Source organism: Erythrolamprus reginae, chromosome 1, assembly GCF_031021105.1.
Source record: "Erythrolamprus reginae isolate rEryReg1 chromosome 1, rEryReg1.hap1, whole genome shotgun sequence".
NCBI lineage: Eukaryota > Metazoa > Chordata > Lepidosauria > Squamata > Dipsadidae > Erythrolamprus > Erythrolamprus reginae.
The window spans coordinates 322,672,684-322,691,116 of NC_091950.1; the positions used below are offsets into that span (position 1 = coordinate 322,672,684).

At 35.5% G+C, this 18,433-nt stretch overlaps 1 protein-coding gene across 1 annotated transcript in view; it reads right to left on the minus strand.

The window, feature by feature from the left end:
- The window catches only part of SYNE1 (spectrin repeat containing nuclear envelope protein 1), a 354,964-nt gene that overhangs the window by 194,315 nt on the left and 142,216 nt on the right, over positions 1-18,433 (minus strand). Inside the window, exons 41-53 of the mRNA XM_070733725.1 lie at positions 16,676-16,855; positions 15,061-15,211; positions 14,079-14,237; positions 12,990-13,172; positions 11,673-11,774; positions 9,221-9,424; positions 8,199-8,406; positions 7,386-7,498; positions 6,129-6,334; positions 3,967-4,122; positions 3,009-3,300; positions 1,909-2,081; positions 211-520 (exon numbers count right to left, since the gene is read on the minus strand). Of these exons, the coding sequence (XP_070589826.1) occupies positions 211-520; positions 1,909-2,081; positions 3,009-3,300; positions 3,967-4,122; positions 6,129-6,334; positions 7,386-7,498; positions 8,199-8,406; positions 9,221-9,424; positions 11,673-11,774; positions 12,990-13,172; positions 14,079-14,237; positions 15,061-15,211; positions 16,676-16,855 (2,437 nt within the window). The remainder of the gene's footprint in view (positions 1-210; positions 521-1,908; positions 2,082-3,008; positions 3,301-3,966; positions 4,123-6,128; positions 6,335-7,385; positions 7,499-8,198; positions 8,407-9,220; positions 9,425-11,672; positions 11,775-12,989; positions 13,173-14,078; positions 14,238-15,060; positions 15,212-16,675; positions 16,856-18,433) is intronic.

The window sequence follows — 18,433 nt, forward strand, 5'->3', positions numbered from 1 at the left end:
CTGGATTGAATTAATAAGTTCAGCTGATTTTTTTAAAAGCACAGTACAGTTTAGCATAATGTGGGAATACTGTCAGATTCATTGGACCTGTTCTGTAATTCATTTACTTGTGTTGGCTATATAATTATATTAGCATACATTTTAACCATTAAAACTTCTTGATTAACACTTCTGTAATTCTGGGTGGCCTACATATTGCAAAATCTTCACCTTGGCAACTGTTGCAATATTTGTGAATTGTGTTTTCAACTCCTCTTGAGCAGTTTCTCCAAAAGAATCATCCTGTGTTTTCTCGTGCATTTCTCTGGCTTTTACTATGAGTTGATGTAGGTCATTAGAACGTTCTTCCACTTCTGACACAATAGCTTGGAAACAATCCAGCTGGGAAAATTTCTCTTTCAGGCCATTCTGAGGTTCCAAAGGCTCTTTTAATTTGTGATCTATTGAATCCAACCACTGGTCCAACTGACTTTTCTTCTCCAGGTGACAATTCCACTGAGTTATCACAAACTCCAGCAAGCTTAATATAACAGAAACATAGAAATCAAAATATGAAAGGTCTTAGGGAAATAAATTGAGTTTAAACATCTAGAATGTTGCAAAATATACGCACCAATATATGATTTTCTGTTTGTAGATAAGCAACCATAAGGAATATGGGGAAAGGAAGAAAAGCCATCCCAAATGATTCAGGATTGAAAGGTTAGGTTAATATATCTTTTATATAAAATAGTGGCATCCCTTCCTTCTCTTCCTTTTTCTTAACAATATTTCTGTTAGGTGGGTGGGATTGAAGATTAATACAGTGATACCTTGTCTTACAAACTTAATTGGTTCCGGGAGGAGGTTCGTAAGGTGAGAAGTTCGTAAGACAAAACAATGTTTCCCATAGGAAACAACAGAAAACCGATTAATGCGTGCAAGCCCCCCCCCCCCAAAAAAAATGCGAAAACAGCGCTCCGCTGGATGCCGCCACCCGGCTGTCACATTTTAAACAGCTGGGGGGCTTCTCGGTGTTCTCCCAAACATTGAACCCGGAAGTTCAGCAAAAGTTCGGGTTCGGCGTTCAGGTTCAGGAGAAAGCTGAGAAGCGCTGCCACCCGGCTGTCACCTTCGCAGACATCCTTCCTGGAGTCCACATTTCGGCCGCCCAGGAAGGACATCTCTGTGACATCAAAGCTCCGCCCCTAGAATTCCCTATTGGGATTCCCCACCTTCCTTTGAGCCTCCCAACTGGCCGACAGTTCCACGGCTCTTCTGCGAAGGTGACAGTCAGGTGGTGGCGCTTCTTGGCATTCTTCTGAACCCAAACCCGAACTTTTGCCTAACTTCTGGGTTCAGTGTTTGGAAGAATGCCGAGAAGCGCCCCAGCTGTTTCAGAAGGTGACAGCCAGGAGGCGGCGCCCAGCAGAGCGCCCATTTTTGCAATCCTGGGAGGTGGGGTTTCCCATGGAGGGGAGCCTCAGGGGATTCCCAGGATCACAAAAACGGGCACTTCGCTTGCAATGAAAGTCCGGAGGTGGGGCATCCTAGCGGCGGTGGGGGGTTCGTAAGGCAAAAAAAGTTTGTAAGAAGAGGCAAAATAATTCCGAACCCCGGGTTCATATCTTGAAAAGTTCGTATGATGAGGGGTTCGTATCAGAAGGTACTACTGTACTGCCATTATTGGATTTGAGATGGTTTTTCCAGGAACTCCCTGTGTTTCACATTACACTTTTTGCAAAGGGCCTAATTTCCTCCAGTGAGGAGGAAAATACAGTCAAATGAAAAAGAGACAAGGAAACTTCCTTCTATGAATTTCCCCTTATCATTCATTGTGGGTTCTGAGAAATCCATTATTATTTCCTAAAAGTGTCCTCTGAATGGTAAAAAAATATCAGAATGAAAAGCAGCAACATAAAGATTTACCTTTGACAGCTCATCGAGGTGCTGACAATGCTGCCCCAGAGGTCTTTTAATCTTTGCAGCTGGCTCTGAATCACTTTCTGTCCCTCTTCATTACTTGTCTTAAGGGCTTGTTCAGCTTTGCCAATGGCCATGTTCAACTTGACCTCTCCTTCTCCTTTCATTAATAGGATTTCCTAGGACACAAAAGTTCAAGGTCAATACTTTACAGAAAAAAGGAATACCTATCCAACATCTTTTGCATTGTTTTAACTGTTCTGCAGTATGAAAAAAGCAAAGGTTTTTATCTGTGTAGCCTTTTCTAAGGGAAATATAGTAACCTAGATTTTGCTTTCTGTTGACTGTCCCTTATATGATTATCAATATAAAATTATGTAGGTATTTGCTGTTATGAGAGATTTAGTAGTGATCTTGCAGTAATATTTTGGGAATTGATGGGTTGTTGGTGACAAAAACTCATGGATATTTTCTTATATGGGAATCAATATTGGATTGACACTTTACCACTGATGATTGTCATCATTTCTTATTATCATACTCATTTCATGATGACATTTAAATTTTTCTGGCATTAAAATGATGCAATTTCTTTTCTTTAAAAATATTCTGTGTTAACTTTTATCCAGATATAAGAAGACTGAAAAAAAATGTAAATATGAAGGACAAAGTAGAAAAAAATGATGGAAATATATTTTTATTTATTTATTTATTTATTTATTTATTTATTTATTTAATTAATTAATTACTTAATTAATTTTATTTATTTTATTTTATTTTATTATTTTATTTTATTTTATTTGTATGCCGCCCCTCTCTGGAGACTTTAACTATCTTGTTTGTTTGTTTTCTGCCTTTAACTCAAAGTGATGAACATATTCAACACACCTTCCTCCTCCTATTTTCCCTACAACAATAACCCTGTGGGTGAATTGGATTGACAGAAAATGACCAGCCCAAGATCACTCAGAAGGCTTGCATGTCTGGTCCTTGCTGGTCAATCACTGACTCTGGGAAACAGTTTCGGTTTTATCTAAACTTCACTCAAAGTTTTATTAAGACAAATATTCTCTGAAGTTAGATCTTCTATTCTGTTGCTGTATTACCTGAATTTGGAGGTGTCGTTTCTCCAAGGTCACTTTGTCCCCAAGGGTGCCCTCAGCATAGCTGAGCTTTCCTTGAACATCCTTCACCCAGGTCCACATATCCTGCAGAGCTTCTTCCAAAGTCTGGTGATCTTGGAGAGCTATCTGAGAGAGCCGCAGCTTTTCCTTTACTTCCTTGATTAAATTCTGATAAGCAGAAAATTGCTGAGAGGCCAGGCGAACCTCCATTCCAGTACTGTAGTCTTTCTCACTTAAAAATTGCGCCTTTTGAGAGAGTTTATCAAATGATTCTCTAAAGAAAAAACGTAAAATGTAAAAAATAAAACTCTGAGTTATAAATGCATCTATAAATATAAAATTTTGAAAACACATAGACGAACCATGCTGTCGAAGAAAGATATTTGAATCAGATTAACACAAAAGATAAAATCACAATCATAAAAATTTGGAACTTACTAGAAGATGTTAAATTCTATTCCCGGTCCCCAAGATGAGCACTGAATCTCAGCTAACTTAAATTACTACCTTGCTATTTTATTTGATGTAATTAATTGATAGCAACAATATAAGCACTATATTAGTCAGTTGTAATGAATACAGCTGAAAAAGTGGCAATCTGTGCTTTAAATGTGCATTATGATGAAATCATCCCTTTTCAGAAATTCTAGGAAAAACTAGAATAAAAATTACATGCCTCACATTCAAATACATGAACTACTTTCACTTATTTCTCAATAGAAAAAGGTAAATCCCTTATAAAATAGTTCATTATTAGAACCAAATTCAAACTCCTGTTATTTATTGAATACTGTAAATAACGAAACTTGCAGAGTTGTAGTTTTTTGCAGCTGTACTTCAGAACAGCTGAAATACACGAACAAAATGAAGGGTAATTGTTATAATCTACAGCCAAGTAAAAAGAGAAAAATTACGGTAGTTAATAAATCTGCATTTATACCTTGCAAGCAGAAGTTCTTCCAAAAAGGCTTCTACCTTCTGTACCTCGTCTTTCTTATCTGGGATGTGCTGTTTGTGTTCCCCTAGAGCTTCTGTGTTTATCCTTTCTTCCTTTTCATGAAGCCATAAACTCCAGCTCTTGCACTGGTCCTCAAAACTGTAAGACAGCAAGCAAATAAAACAGTACCACTATTGTTAAATAAATGCAGGATGCAACATGCACCTTCTTGATCTAGATGTGTCTTATAAAGAACTCTAATGTTTTGAACAGCCCTGACAAAAAAAACATTCTTCTCTATAGTTGTAAACATTCTAAAAATACTTAGCAAGCATCTAAATATGGCAAAGCAAACCATGAGAATTATTGTAACTCTGGAACTTTACCAATTCTCAACTGGCACAGTGTGCATTTATTACTGCAGTCAAGGAAGAAACTGAAGACACGGCAAAGATTGTTCCAAAAAAATAAAGCAATTAAACCTTCATATGATAATTATGTGAGCAGCAAAGAGTTCTTCTACTACAAATCACCAACAGTCTTGTCTCCCTCCTCCAGTGCATTTAATGGGTGGAATGTTCTAAGGTTGCAAATCATACAGAGGTTCTTTAAAGCGGGAGCAACCTCTTCAAAAAGTAGATGGCAAGAAGGAGCTCCAATCAACTTTCTATGTATTTCTGCAGTGAACACTCAATACTACCTTGTCCAGGAATGGGCTTCAAAAATTTTAGCAAGGGATTGTCTGCCTGGTTGCTGGGTGGGTATAGTGATGGGGAGTGTGACCTAATTGGCCTCCTGCACCACAACAGGAGGGCGTTCTTGCCTTCTTTGGGCTCCAGAAGCTTTCACTGAGCCTCCAGGAGGGCAAAAACAGCCTCCCCAGGTTCCGGAGGCCGATTTTTCACCCTTCTGAGCCTCCATCCGCCCCCTGCACTTACCGGCATCCAAAATGGGCCAATTTACCTCCTAAATTTCTAGTTGAAAAAAAATGCAATAATACATCTTACAGAACATTCACACTGCCATTGTGTTGGCCATTATACCCTTTTTTCCCAATTATATCCTAAAACTACAATTGAAGATGGCTAGGCAGAAATAATAGAATTAATGTGCAATCATTATTGAGACTACAATGGTACCTCTACCTAAGAAGGCCTCTACTTAAGAACTTTTTTAGATATGAACCAGGTATTCAAGATTTTTTTGCCTCTTCTTAAGAACCATTTTCTACTTAAGTACCCGAGCCCGGAAAAATTTCCCAGGAAATTTGAGAGCGGCACGAAGGTCCGGCCAGTTTCCTGCCATTCCCCTTTTAATCCCAGCCATCTCGGGCTTTTCTGGGTTGCCAGATGAGCCTTTTTGGTGGTGCTTAAGGAGGCTTTGGCAGTCCAGAGCAAACAAAGCATTTTCCTTTCTCTGGCCACTTGGAGAGGGAATAAACCTCTTCCAGCACCCAGAGAAAAGAAACGATCCCTTCACTCTGGGCAGCCCAGAGTGAACAGAGCATTTTCCTTTTTCAGGGTGTTTGGAGAGGGAATAAACCACTTCGGTGCCTCCCATAAACCCGGTGTGAGGTTGCCTCCAGGAGTGTCTGGGCATGGAAAGGCAAAGGGGGATCAACTCAGCTTCAGCCAAACAGAGGGGAGCTCTTCAGCATGTGAAGGAAGAGAAAGAAGGTAGCAGCAGCAACCCTCCTTTTGGTCAAAGGAGGGTTCCCCCTCTCGCCCACCTAGGTTTTTCTCTCTGGTACAGTGTATGGGAGGCAGCCTTACGCTGGGTGTATGAAAGACACATGCCCCTCCTCACCGCCTCAGAGTCCCTCTTTTTTTTTTTTAGCCTTAAAGTTTTGGATTTTCTTTTATTCCTCTCACCTCTTCCTTCGACAGCAACTGTTTTCCTCCCCTTCTTCCTCCTCCTCCTCCCACCCAAATTCTGAGATTTTATTTCTTTCCTAATGGGTTTGCACACATTATTTGCTTTTACATTGATTCCTATGGGAAAAATTGCTTCTACTTACAAACTATTCTACTCAAGAACCTGGTCACAGAACGAATTAAGTTCTTAAGTAGAGGTACCCCTGTATTTTGTATTTTTTCCATTTAATTTAGGAATAGCATAAAGAACATACCTATATGTTACATAAAATATGGATATCTGAAATTTACCTTTCCAGCTCTGCAATGCATTCTTCCAAAGCTTGTTTATCTTTCAAACATTGTTTTAGAAATGCTTCAAATGCTTGATGAGCTTTAGTTATCTGTTCTTGAATACCATTCACAGATGGTTTAGGCAAGTAAGTATACAGATTTTCCCCTTCCTGGCTGGCTGACTCCAGTTTAGCCTTTCCTTCATTAAAAGAGTCTAGCACTTTCTGAGTAAAACAAATAGACAAATTTATAAGGGTAAAGAATGATGGGAAGGCAAACAGATATGAAGATACTTTATACCTAATTTTTATTTTGTATTTGACTTTCAAGAAGCAAAATTATAACAATCTACATTATTAATCTATACATGTAAGAAATTAATCTAAAGGGAATAATAATATAGAAGTAGTAACAGTAACATTTATTGAAGGCATTAGAAAAATAATTGGAATAACATACTACGGATGTTTTTCAGACTGGACAAATGAAAAACAAAGTGGCAAATTACTTATGTAATTTGATTTGTGACAGAATAAATAAATAAGTACCTCCCAACAATATGCTACTTTTTAACTCTTCTACATTCAAGAAACATTTTTTGAATTGTACAAACACTACTAGTTGATTTGTTGATTTTGATTTTACCAATCAAATATGTACTTTTATAGACTTACAACTACAATTAAGTTTTATATAGCAACTAATATGCCATAATTGAAATTACAAATATAATTTATTAATATAGAACTTTTCAATTATGAAAAACTGTCTGAAAACCCAGAAAGGATTTATGATTTTGATACATAATTCCTCCCCCCCCACCCCCCATAACAGATTCTTGGTAAATTTGGGGGGAAAATTTTGTTTTTGCTTTCTTCCTAGAGCTGAGAGAGAGAGTAACTGGCTGAAGGACACCCAGTTGGCTTCCTGTTGGTGGGACTAAAACTCAGTCTCCCAGGCTCTACTCGCGTTCCTTAACCACTATACCAAACTGTCTGTACACAATACCAATATCATAAGAGAGTTAAAAGATTTTGAACAACACTCTTTGTTTGGGACAGAATTCTATGAAATAAATATAAAAGGTCATTAATAATGCATATTGTCTGTTGCACATTGTTATATAAAGCCACTGTTTGACCTTTGTAAGATAGTGGTTTGACAATATAAACAGTATATCAAGCACACAAAAAAATTGCTCAATAATTTCCAAATATTATCTTGAAAAGTTTCCAAGCTGAGCAACATGGAACTCACTCATTCCAGCATACTTACCTGTAGTTTGTGGAGTTTTGCTTCAATAGCTTTACTGTCCCCAGTTGCAATATTTATATCTTTTATTGCAATCTTCAGGTTAGAATACCAGTTTTGAAATTCCTCCATTGTTTCTTTTTATTAGAAAAAAGGAGAAATCAAGCATTATCATATAATACAGTGACGTTGGTTTATATATTCCATACTTATAATTCACCAAGAATGTAACAATACAATGGTTCTGGACTCACGAAATCCCACATAAGCCTATAGAAAAGGTGGCAAGAGACTGCAGGTTGTACCTTGCAAATATAACAAACAGAACAAAATGAAAATAAAAGTTGAACTGGATTATCTAATTCCTGCTAGTCTAAAATAAGGATAGTGAAAAAAGTCACAGGAAGCCTGGGAGACCACGATGATCTCAGAAATACAGAATAAGGATTAGAGAAGCCAAGATGAGAAGTTAAGTAGCCAGGATAGAATTGTGCAATTCATAGAGGAAGTGAAGAATATTGTCAGAAAAACACTGAAAGAATATTTGCACACATATTGCATAAAATGTGCCCAAAATTTGTGCTTGCCCCCATCCACATATTATAATATTAGTAATAGCAAGGTTATTTTTTTTCCAGCATTACTGTCATGAAACCAAGCAGTAGATGACTTGGAAACATCTATAAAATATACTTCCTATAACAGGAATTGTATGGAAACCTAATCCCCAAATTAAATCATGATGTAAATGGAAATTTTATTCTAATACTGGCCTATTTGTCTGCAGCATACATTCCTGTGGGCTAGATGATTCATGTATCTATGAAAAGAACTCACGTAAGAAATGTTTTTCTAGGGACTCCTGTAAAGAAGCCTGTGTTTTCAAACTCAACTGGTTCACAGCTTCATACTTCTTTATCAGGGATGTTATTGTGCCTCCAAGACTTTCCAACTCCAAAGATGGATATTTGCGGCAGAGGGCATTAAGCATTTCCTGAGTAGAATCAAAATTGTTCTGCTGTTGGCGAATCTCCTTCTGTATTTTCTGAAGGAACAATGATATCATTATAATATTTAAATACATTAGAACATTATTTAAAAGCTGTTTTATTGACTGTCTGTGGAGATTCTCAATCATACAGGTCATGGGTGTTCCAAAGGTGCTTTTTCTGAAAGGCAACTGGACTTTCTTAGGTTTTTTAATTCAAAAGTTATTCACTTCTCATCCGAGAATAAAATCCGAAAATGGGGGAAGCCCTTGGAATACTAACTAATAGCCAAAGCTTAGCAACTTCTTTTAATAGAAATGTTGATGGATCTACTTTACCAAACTTCAAGATACTTAAGTCCCAATTTTTTGTGCTAAAACATCCAGTTAGGGCAATACTGGACTAAACACAAACTGAATAATCCCTAAATCTGGCGGGGGGGTGGGGGGGTGGAATCAAGCAGCCCAAAGTACTGCATTTTAATATAAGAATGATCTTGATCATGTTGCTATATCTACATGATATGAACAGAACACTTTCTCAAGTGCTCTTATTTCCTCAGCCTGAATTCTAATTTTTCTTGGAGATTGAGGAAATTTAATCTAGAAACAAAAGTGTATTTCTTTGAGGTAAGTCTATTTTGCTCGAAAGATATTCATTATAGCCATGTGATCTGGGATATTTTAAATGCTTTCAACAGCATAGGATTAACTCAAATTTCACTTTTTTTCTTTCAATTAAATATAGATGAATATTTCAAATACTGTAATGGATTTGTTCACAGGGTCGGTTTTAAGGGATTGATAACAAAGTGAATGCCCCATATTTTTATTCCAATTTGCTCAGCAAGTCCAGTTTTATGCTACTTACATTGACTGTACCAAGATCCGATGGAACCTGACTATGAATGCAGTTTAATAGTGATTCTTCTGTATTGACAAACCAGTTTTCCATCTGAGTAACAAAATTATATAACTGTGTCTTCTGAGAATTAAAATCTTTCAAAGTTTCTTTAGCTGTATCATACATTGTTTTGCTATGCATTATCTTCTTCTTTAAATCAGCATCTAAAAACTAGAATTAAATATAGATACACTAAAATAACAATAAAAGACTCTTCCAATATAAAGTTATAAAAGTGACAGTCATATAACAATAAGGTGTATTTGAATTGTTTTGGAAAAATTCAAAAAAATAAAATAGACAAACCACTCCACTAAAAGTAAAAGGAAACTTTTAAAGTCCATTTTTAGGCCTAACTTTAAAAAAAAATGTTTTATAATATAATGGTGGTTATTAATCAAATATTATGGCATATTTTTTCAGTCCACAAGTAAAATGTCTTTGATCAGGGATGCATATTTTTTATATTTTCATTAAAAATAAAATATATTTATATTATTTTTCTCTCCTCCACCACACAGTATTGGATGGTTTAGGTTTATTGGATTTATATGCCGCCCCTCTCTGCAAACTCGGGGCGGCATATAAATCCAATAAACCTAAACCATCTAATATTGTCAATCTGGTAGTTCGTTGTGAACTTTAGCTCTATTTTTGATAAAAATTTGAAATGGGAAAACAAGAAAAATCACTTTGAAATGCTCCTGAAAACAAAGAAGGGAATTTTCCTTGTCATTGAATGAACTCTGATATTTTTTCCACAGACTATGAAATCAACTTCTTTAGAACTTTCTATAAACCTAGAAATTTATAGATACTTATCAATATGGCTAATCACCAGATCCAACTTGTACCTCTTTGCTATCAAAGATGTATGTGTTGACACTTATTAAATTATGTACAAACTGTATTGATTTCCTTACTTTTAAATTTCTTATATATAGTTTGTATATGTAAAAATTATTTTTAAATTTCCAATTTTGCTTTCAGATTGGTATTTGAGATGGACCACTGGAACTGAGATGGGCATTAATTAAATTTCATAAATATATAAATACATTTGATTACAATGCTAGAAATTATGCATATTCTGCATTGTTTCATATTATGCTTTGTTAAAAGAAAATTTTCACAACATGGCATTTAATAATAGAAGAATCAAATTCAGTAGCTATGTCCTAGAAAAAATTACATAATGAGTAAATTCTGTCTCTAAATATAATCTTTTAACTGTAACATTTCCAAAAATATTTTTTATTGGTTCAAACAATGTTTAGCAAATAGAATGCTTTTATCCAGTGCTCCAAATAAATTGTAGATTACAAAAACCTAATAGCACCTTTCAACTAATCGGTGAACAATTTATACTTCCTCTAATTTATGGTTGTTGGGGAGATTTTAAAGGGCGAAATTCATGCCTGAACTCTACAGAACTTAAATATCTGAACTCTATTTGGCCTTTTATTATTATTATTATTATTATTATTATTATTATTATTATTATTAATTAGATTTGTATGCCGCCCCTCTCCGAAGACTCGGAGCAGCTCACAACAACAAAACAGTACAAATCCAATAGTTAAAAACAATTTAAAACCCTTAATATAAAAAACAATCATACATCTCATACAAACCATACATAAAGCGGAAACGGCCCAGGGGAATCAATTTCCCCATGATTTTTCTCATTTCATGGAAAAAGGTTCCAGGGCAAAATCATGCCCAATGTAGGAGATAATCAGACAGAATACAAGAGAGGGTGTCAAATATGTCATCAGAATTGGTCCTTTTGTACCCACAAGAGATCTAAGTCTGACCCATCTTGAATTCCACTTATTTACCGCTTATTTCCTTTGACCTTTAGTAGAACAGATTCATGTAGACAGCATTAGTATACAGTGTTCCCTCGATTTCCGCAGGGGATGCGTTCCGAGACCGCCCGCGAAAGTTGAATTTCCGCGAAGTAGAGATGCAGAAGTAAATACACCACTTTTCGCTATGGACAATATCACAAGCTTTCCCTTAACACTTTAAACCCCTAAATTACCATTTCCCATTCCCTTAACAACCATTTACTCACCATTATTACTGGTACTCACCATTGAATAGTGATCCTGATATTTGTAAACATAATTATTTATTAACAATAATTATTTTTTTTGTTATTTATTTGCAAAAATTATTAGTTTGGCGATGACATATGACATCATCGGATGGAAAAAAACGTGGTATAGGGAAAAAACACGAAGTATTTCTTAATTAATATTTTTTGAAAAACCGTGGTATAGGCTATCCGCGAAGTACGAACCCGCGAAAATCGAGGGAATACTGTATAGTAACCTATATTCATTTGAACATTCTGGACTTCTGATTTCCTGGACTTGATACCCCTCTCCCTAATCAGAAAAGCCTATCTTACCAGAAGAATTGGAGGAAGTTCTTCTGAATTTACCAATTTTTTAAGCTCATTCATTTTGGAAGTCATTTGCTCCAACTTCTCTTCTTTGTGCTTCACCTGAGACTGCAAAGGAAAACATGGAGAAATGAATTTCTCCCTTTCTGTCAAAGTTAACATTTACCATTATTCAGATAAGGAAAATTTAAAAGATAGTACTCGGAATATAGCAAATATTTTGTTCTTGACACACTCTTGCTCCAACTGAAAGAAATACAACAAAGCTATACCACTCTGTGTACAAGTAGTCCTTGCTTAATTATCTCAATTGGGACCAATAATTCAATTGCTAAATTAGATGGTTGTTAGGTTAGACATCTCTTAACCGTGCCTTGTGATTTTATAGTGCTGGTTTCTTCATTAATTTTGCCTGTTGGGAGCTGGCTATGAAGTGGCCAAATAGCAATGAGGTAACCTATGGATATTGCAACAGTCGTAAAAAACTGAAAATTGCCAAGAATCCAAATCTCAATCATGTTACCATAGCAACATGGCAACAATTGTAAGTGTAGGGGGCCACTTGTAAAGTTACTTTTTCGGCACTATTGTAACTTTGAATGGCCAGTAAATAGAATAATGTTAGTACCACTCTGTAATGCCTTGGTAAGACCATAGTTGTAATATTGCATCCAGTTTTGGTCGCCATGTTATATAAAAAATGTTGAGACTCTAGAAAGAGTATAGAGAAGAACAATAGGGGACTGGAGGCTAAAACATATGAAAGACTTGGGTAGGAATTGGGTATGTCTAGTTTAATGAAAAGAAGGACTAAGGGTGTCATTACAGCAGTGTTCCAATATCTAAGGGGCTGCCACAAAGAAGAGGGGATCAACCTATCCTCCAAAGCATCCAAAGGCAAGATGAGAAGCAATGGATGGAAAGTAATCAAGCCGACAACCAACCTAGAATTAAAGAGAAATTTCCTGACAATTAGAACACACAGTAGAATGACTTGCCTCCAAAGGTTTTGAGTGCTCCAACACTGGAGGTTTTTAAGAAGATATTGGACAATTATTTGTCGGAAATTGTACAGGGTTGTCAGACTGAGAAAGAGGTTGGACTAGAAGATTTCTCTGTTATTCTATAATATGCCAATAGATGAACTAGATATTCCAGAAGTCTTCAATGTGCTGCTATTTATTAAACATATTAGGGGCATTCTGCTACAAAAATATAAGTACACAGCTTAGAATGTCTAATAATATTATAGTAAATTCTCCTAATCTTAACACATGCTAAGAATTTAAAATTGGAAATAATAAATATTGTGTATTATGGTACCTGAAATTCATCCAAGAAAACTTCAGTTCCCTGACAGCTCGCCAAGTTGTTTATAATATCATTCGACTGGGAGATGGCGTTATTGCACCATCCTTCAATATCATCACGAATGGCTAGTATGTCTTCCCACAAAGTCACGCTAACGCTCAACTTATCTATGTTGTCTTCAATTTTTTCTGAAACCTGTTAAGCAATGAAAGAAAACATTTCATTTCATTCTATTCAATCCATTGTAGTCCGTAAGCCAGTCATTTCAAAAGAGCTCTAACTAGTTTACATCAAGTGATAACATATTGAAAAAAATAATAATCTACAAAACAACATTGCCCAGTGATACTACCTAACAAAGGCAGGTTCATCTTCATCGTCTCCAATGCTTTCCTAAAGAGATATGTCATCAAGACTCCTTGTAAGCCCAGCAAAGAGGGGATCATCTGGATGTCAGGAGGGAGGGGCATCACCCATAATCAACTGCTATGGGTTCAGTTTGAGTCTAGTTACAGTTTCTAGGCATTGGGTTAGAGTTAGAACATCCACTCCATTGCTTGTCCAGTAAAGGTGCAGAGGTGACTATAGGGGTTCTCCTATCAGGAGAGAAAGGATCAAGCCCCAATGCTATAACTCTCGATTGATGGATCTCATGAGTTGTCTTTAATTTATTAACTATTCGATGAGCCGCCCTGCTCCAAGTCTCCGGAGAGGGGCGGCATACAAATCTAAATAATAATAATAATAATAATAATAATAATAATAATAATAATAATAATAATTTCCCACCCCTGGTCTCTGGAATATTATGGTGAAACAAGGGTAGTTGGTATCATTTTCACCATATGTGAAAAAGAAGTTTGACAAAAATAAAAGAAAGTGTTGTTTTCTTCAAAATTGTCAAATTCTTAAAATTTTATAACGCTTTAATGTTGTGACAATTGTTTTTTTCAATGCCATTATACTTTTGAATGGTTGCTAAATGAATGTTTGTAAGTCAAGGACTACCTGTATTGTGTTTCCCACAAGGAGCTTTTATTTTAGTTTGTATTTTATTGGACTATTCAGCTATCTGAATTTTATTTCAAATATGCCACTTACATCTAGCCATTTGTCCACAGTACTGTCCATCTCAGTTTTTATCACCCGAGCATCACAGTTTGGTATCTTTTTCAGTTCTGCAATAAGGTGTTTTCCTTTGTTAGTGAAGGCATCCAATTCAGTCTGTCTATCATTCAGCTCGTTCCTGGCTGCTTCATGCTACAAACAGGAACATATTATTGTTATCCACAGCATAAATAGATCCACCATTCCTCCTCCATAATTTATTTTAGACCGCAATTGGGGGGGAGGGAATCACCGCTGCATACTGTGGAGGTACAACATATTTAGGGCAAACCATAAAATTCTAAGTCCCTCTTATCTCACTCACTGCTCACTGCTCAAGAATTATTGCTAATGTAGCTGCAGCTTTCAATAACAACTGACTATTGCAGTGATAGTGAATCTTTTTTGGTTCATATGCCAAAAGGGGTATAGGTGTGGTTGCACTAGCATGCATGCACGTGCCCACACCCCTTTCCTTCCCCCCCAATGCATGCACACACCTCTAAGCTGTTCCCTGCGCATGTGCAGAGGCCTTGCTGAAGCCTAGTAGGTGAAAAAAAATGCCCATGTGGGCAAACCGGAAGTTTGGAAAAAACGCACTTCTGGTTTGCCATTGTTCTGTTTTTGCACTCTAGAGGGTTCATGGAAACTTCCTGAAGCTCCAGAATGCAAAAAACAGCATAACGGGCAAAGTTTAGAAAATGCACTTTCGGTTTGCCCATTGTGCTGTGTTTTGCACCCTGTTTATAAATGCATTTGTTTGACTTTGGAGGTAGTATTATTTTTTGTGAACATACCACATTTTTTTATTTGAATACTTGAAATATGTCCTCTGCTGCACATTTCATTTTAATTAAAAACGAATCACTCATTGCAAAGAAATAAAGATATGTCCTCAAAAGTGAAGATTTAAGGAGTTGTTTAAGAAACTAATTCCACAAACATTTTTTAAAAAGAAAATATATTTTAAAACTACCTTTGATAAGGCCCTTCGCACATCTCCCTGGTCTTTTAGCATGGCTTTGGCCACCGTTACAGAACTGGCAACCTCTATTACTTTAGAAACTGCACTTCTCAGATTGTGATATTGTCTTATAATATCAAGAAGGATGCAACACTGTTCCTGCCTGCAATGGAAAGAATCACTGTGACATCGACATCAAACACATATTGATGGCTGACAGTGGTTTGATAGGTAGAATAGAATAGAATTTAGAATAGAATTCTTTATTGGCCAAGTGTGATTGGACACACAAGGAATTTGTCTTTGGTGTATATGTCCTCAGGGTACATAAAAGAAAATATACATTTGTCAAGAATCATGAGGTAGAACACTCAATGATTTGTCATAGGGTACAAATAAGCAATCAAAAAACAATCAATATTAATATAAATCATAAGGATACAAGCAACAAGTTACAGTCATACAGTCCTAAGTGGGAGGAAATGGATGATAGAAAGGATGAGAAGACTAATAATAATAGCAATGCAGCTTAGTGAATAGTTTGACAGTGGTGAGGGAACTATTTGTTTAGCAGAGTGAAGGCATTTGGGGAAAAACTGTTCTTGTGTTTAGTTGTCTTGGTGTGCAGTGCTCACATTTCAATACATATTTCTTACTGGGTTATGACTTCATTCCTTTGATACTTTCACAAGTATGAGACATTCACTACAATCATGTATGGCATTAGAAAACTGAAGTTTACATAGCAGGAGTTAAAGTATTGTAATTATATTACAGTAAGCAATTAGCAACCTACTTGATCAGAGTATTGTTTGCATTGCTACCTACATTGCTACCTACTCCCAGGTAGGGAGGAAAGAGCAGGGAAGGGTATCTACTCTAGGGTTTTCCAGTATACTGTTCTCTTTGTCCTAGAAGTCTCTCTCTCTCTCTCTCTCTCTCTCTCTCTCTCTCTCTCTCTCTCTCTCTCTCTCTCTCTCTCTCTCTCTCTCTCTCTCTAAATATAAATATAAATATAAATATAAATATAAATATAAATATAAATATAAATATAAATATAAATATAAATATAAATATAAATATATAAATATATAAATATATAAAGACACACAGTGTTCCCTCGATTTTTGTGGGGGATGCATTCCTAGACTGCCCGCGAAAGTCGAATTTCCACGCAGTAGAGATGCGGAAGTAAATACTCTATTTTTGGCTATGAACAGTATCACAAGCCTTCCCTTAACACTTTAAATCCCTAAAGTGCAATTTCCCATTCCCTTAGCAACCATTTAGATCATTACTCACCGTGTTTATTTATTAAAGTTTATTAAAAAAAATATTTATTAAAGTCGGATGAAAGTTTGGCGATGACATATGATGTCATCGGGCGGGAAAAATCGTGGTATAGGGAAAAAACCCGCAAAGTATTTTTTTAATTAATATTTTTGAAAAACTGTGGTATAGACTTTTCGTGAAGTTTGAACCCGTGAAAATCGAGGGAACACTGTATTTCTGAAAATTATATTTATAATCCCAAATATAAGCGTCATGATTTTACATCAGATCTATGTATATATTATTACTAAAGGCTTGGTATAATGGAACATAAATAAGTATATAACTAATTTACCTGTCTTGGATTAGTTTCTTTGTGTCATCCCAAGTTGCTTCCAAACAATTAATTTCTTTGTCAATTGTTGGGGCAAAATTATTATCTTTTAAAGCAGTTTGCTTTGCTTTGCTCATTAGCCATTTCAATTCATGCTGGTGAGAATTCAGTTCATCATCCAGCTGGTTAAAAATCCTTAACCTGTAAATCAAAACATTAATTATATTTTTAATTTGCTTTGGTGTCTATTATTATAAAATAAAAGTAACATAAATATAGCATGCTCATCTGTTTCGGCATCTTTAAAGAAACTCTGGAGGAAACTGATTTATATTAATAGCATTTTTCTAGAAGCCTGATTAATGAGAGTTTTAACATTTCTACCAATACCATCATTAAAAAATTATATACCACACTTTCAAACTTTGCTTTGGAAAAGGTAAATACTGTAATTGTTTAATATGATCTAACAGCCTCTGCCTTAACATAGTAAACTTAATTTTTATTGCAAACAAACGCATTTAGATAAGGGTAAATAAATTCAGTTGCATTATAATATTCTTATACATAAACACTAACATCTGGAATTCTATACTCAGATATCATGGTATTGTTTTATCAGAACCCATTAACATAGAACAAAAGGATCAGATTTATCCTGATCTCTTCATCTGGTATTACAAAAAGCAGCAGAAGGAAGAAAATCTTTTAATCAGGTTAGATGCATTAACCACAATATCTACAGTTCAAAATCAGTCTACATTAAGTAGTGGTTAAGGTAATTGGTTTTAGTTTGTACATTGCACTTACAGCCAAAAAATAAACAAAAAAATAATTAATTAGTTGATTAATTAGTTGAGAATATTAGTTGAGAATATTTCCCCAGCATAACAATATTTCTTTTGGTAATACAAGATTTTGGGCATATAACAAATATGAGTTTAGACTTTTGCTATTATATTTACGTCTAGGGAATATATAGAGTGATAAATCATCTACTGTACTAGGAAATGTCTTAATGTTTCCAATCCAAGAGTAACTTAATCACAAAGCTATCTAAGCAAATATGTACAATGGATGTAAGGATTACATTAGAAGCCTTTAACTAGGAAGAAGATATTGAAAAGCACCTTCTGAAGATCTTGCCAAGATTGCAGAGACTTGCCAGGCAATCACTAGGTGTCAGTACTGGCTTGAAGGCACAACAATATAATATACTTAACATTTACAGACCACATGCATGCCTATTACAAAATGTAAATTATAACATACAAAACATTATGGTACAGTCATTTCTGTTTTGATTAACTGAATCGGGATTTATACCTTAACAAGACACAGAGCCACTCTGTGGGTAAGAAGGGCAGCCTTGAAATAGTATATTTGAACAAAACAAATAAAAAAGGCACTTTATATAACAAGCCACTACTGCTATCCAGCCTGGCCATATCAAGGATTATAGTTAGAACTATGTGCAACACTTAGTTGTCTGCTCTTTATTTAGTGTACAATTCAAATCCAACATATGAGAAAGAAAATCTTTGTAGGAAAAAGTGCTCCAATCTATACTTTATTCCAGAATTATTATGCGTGCTATTATTTTTAGACTATATTGAAAACAGTAACAAAATATATACACAATTTCTTTCAATCCTTGGTCTGAAGATGCTTAGTCATTGCAACTACTTAAATTTAGCATTGTTTACAGGATGAGGGAAGAGCATAAACACACAGCAAATATAGAAATCAGTCTGGGTGTAGTGGTTTGGGTCCAATAAG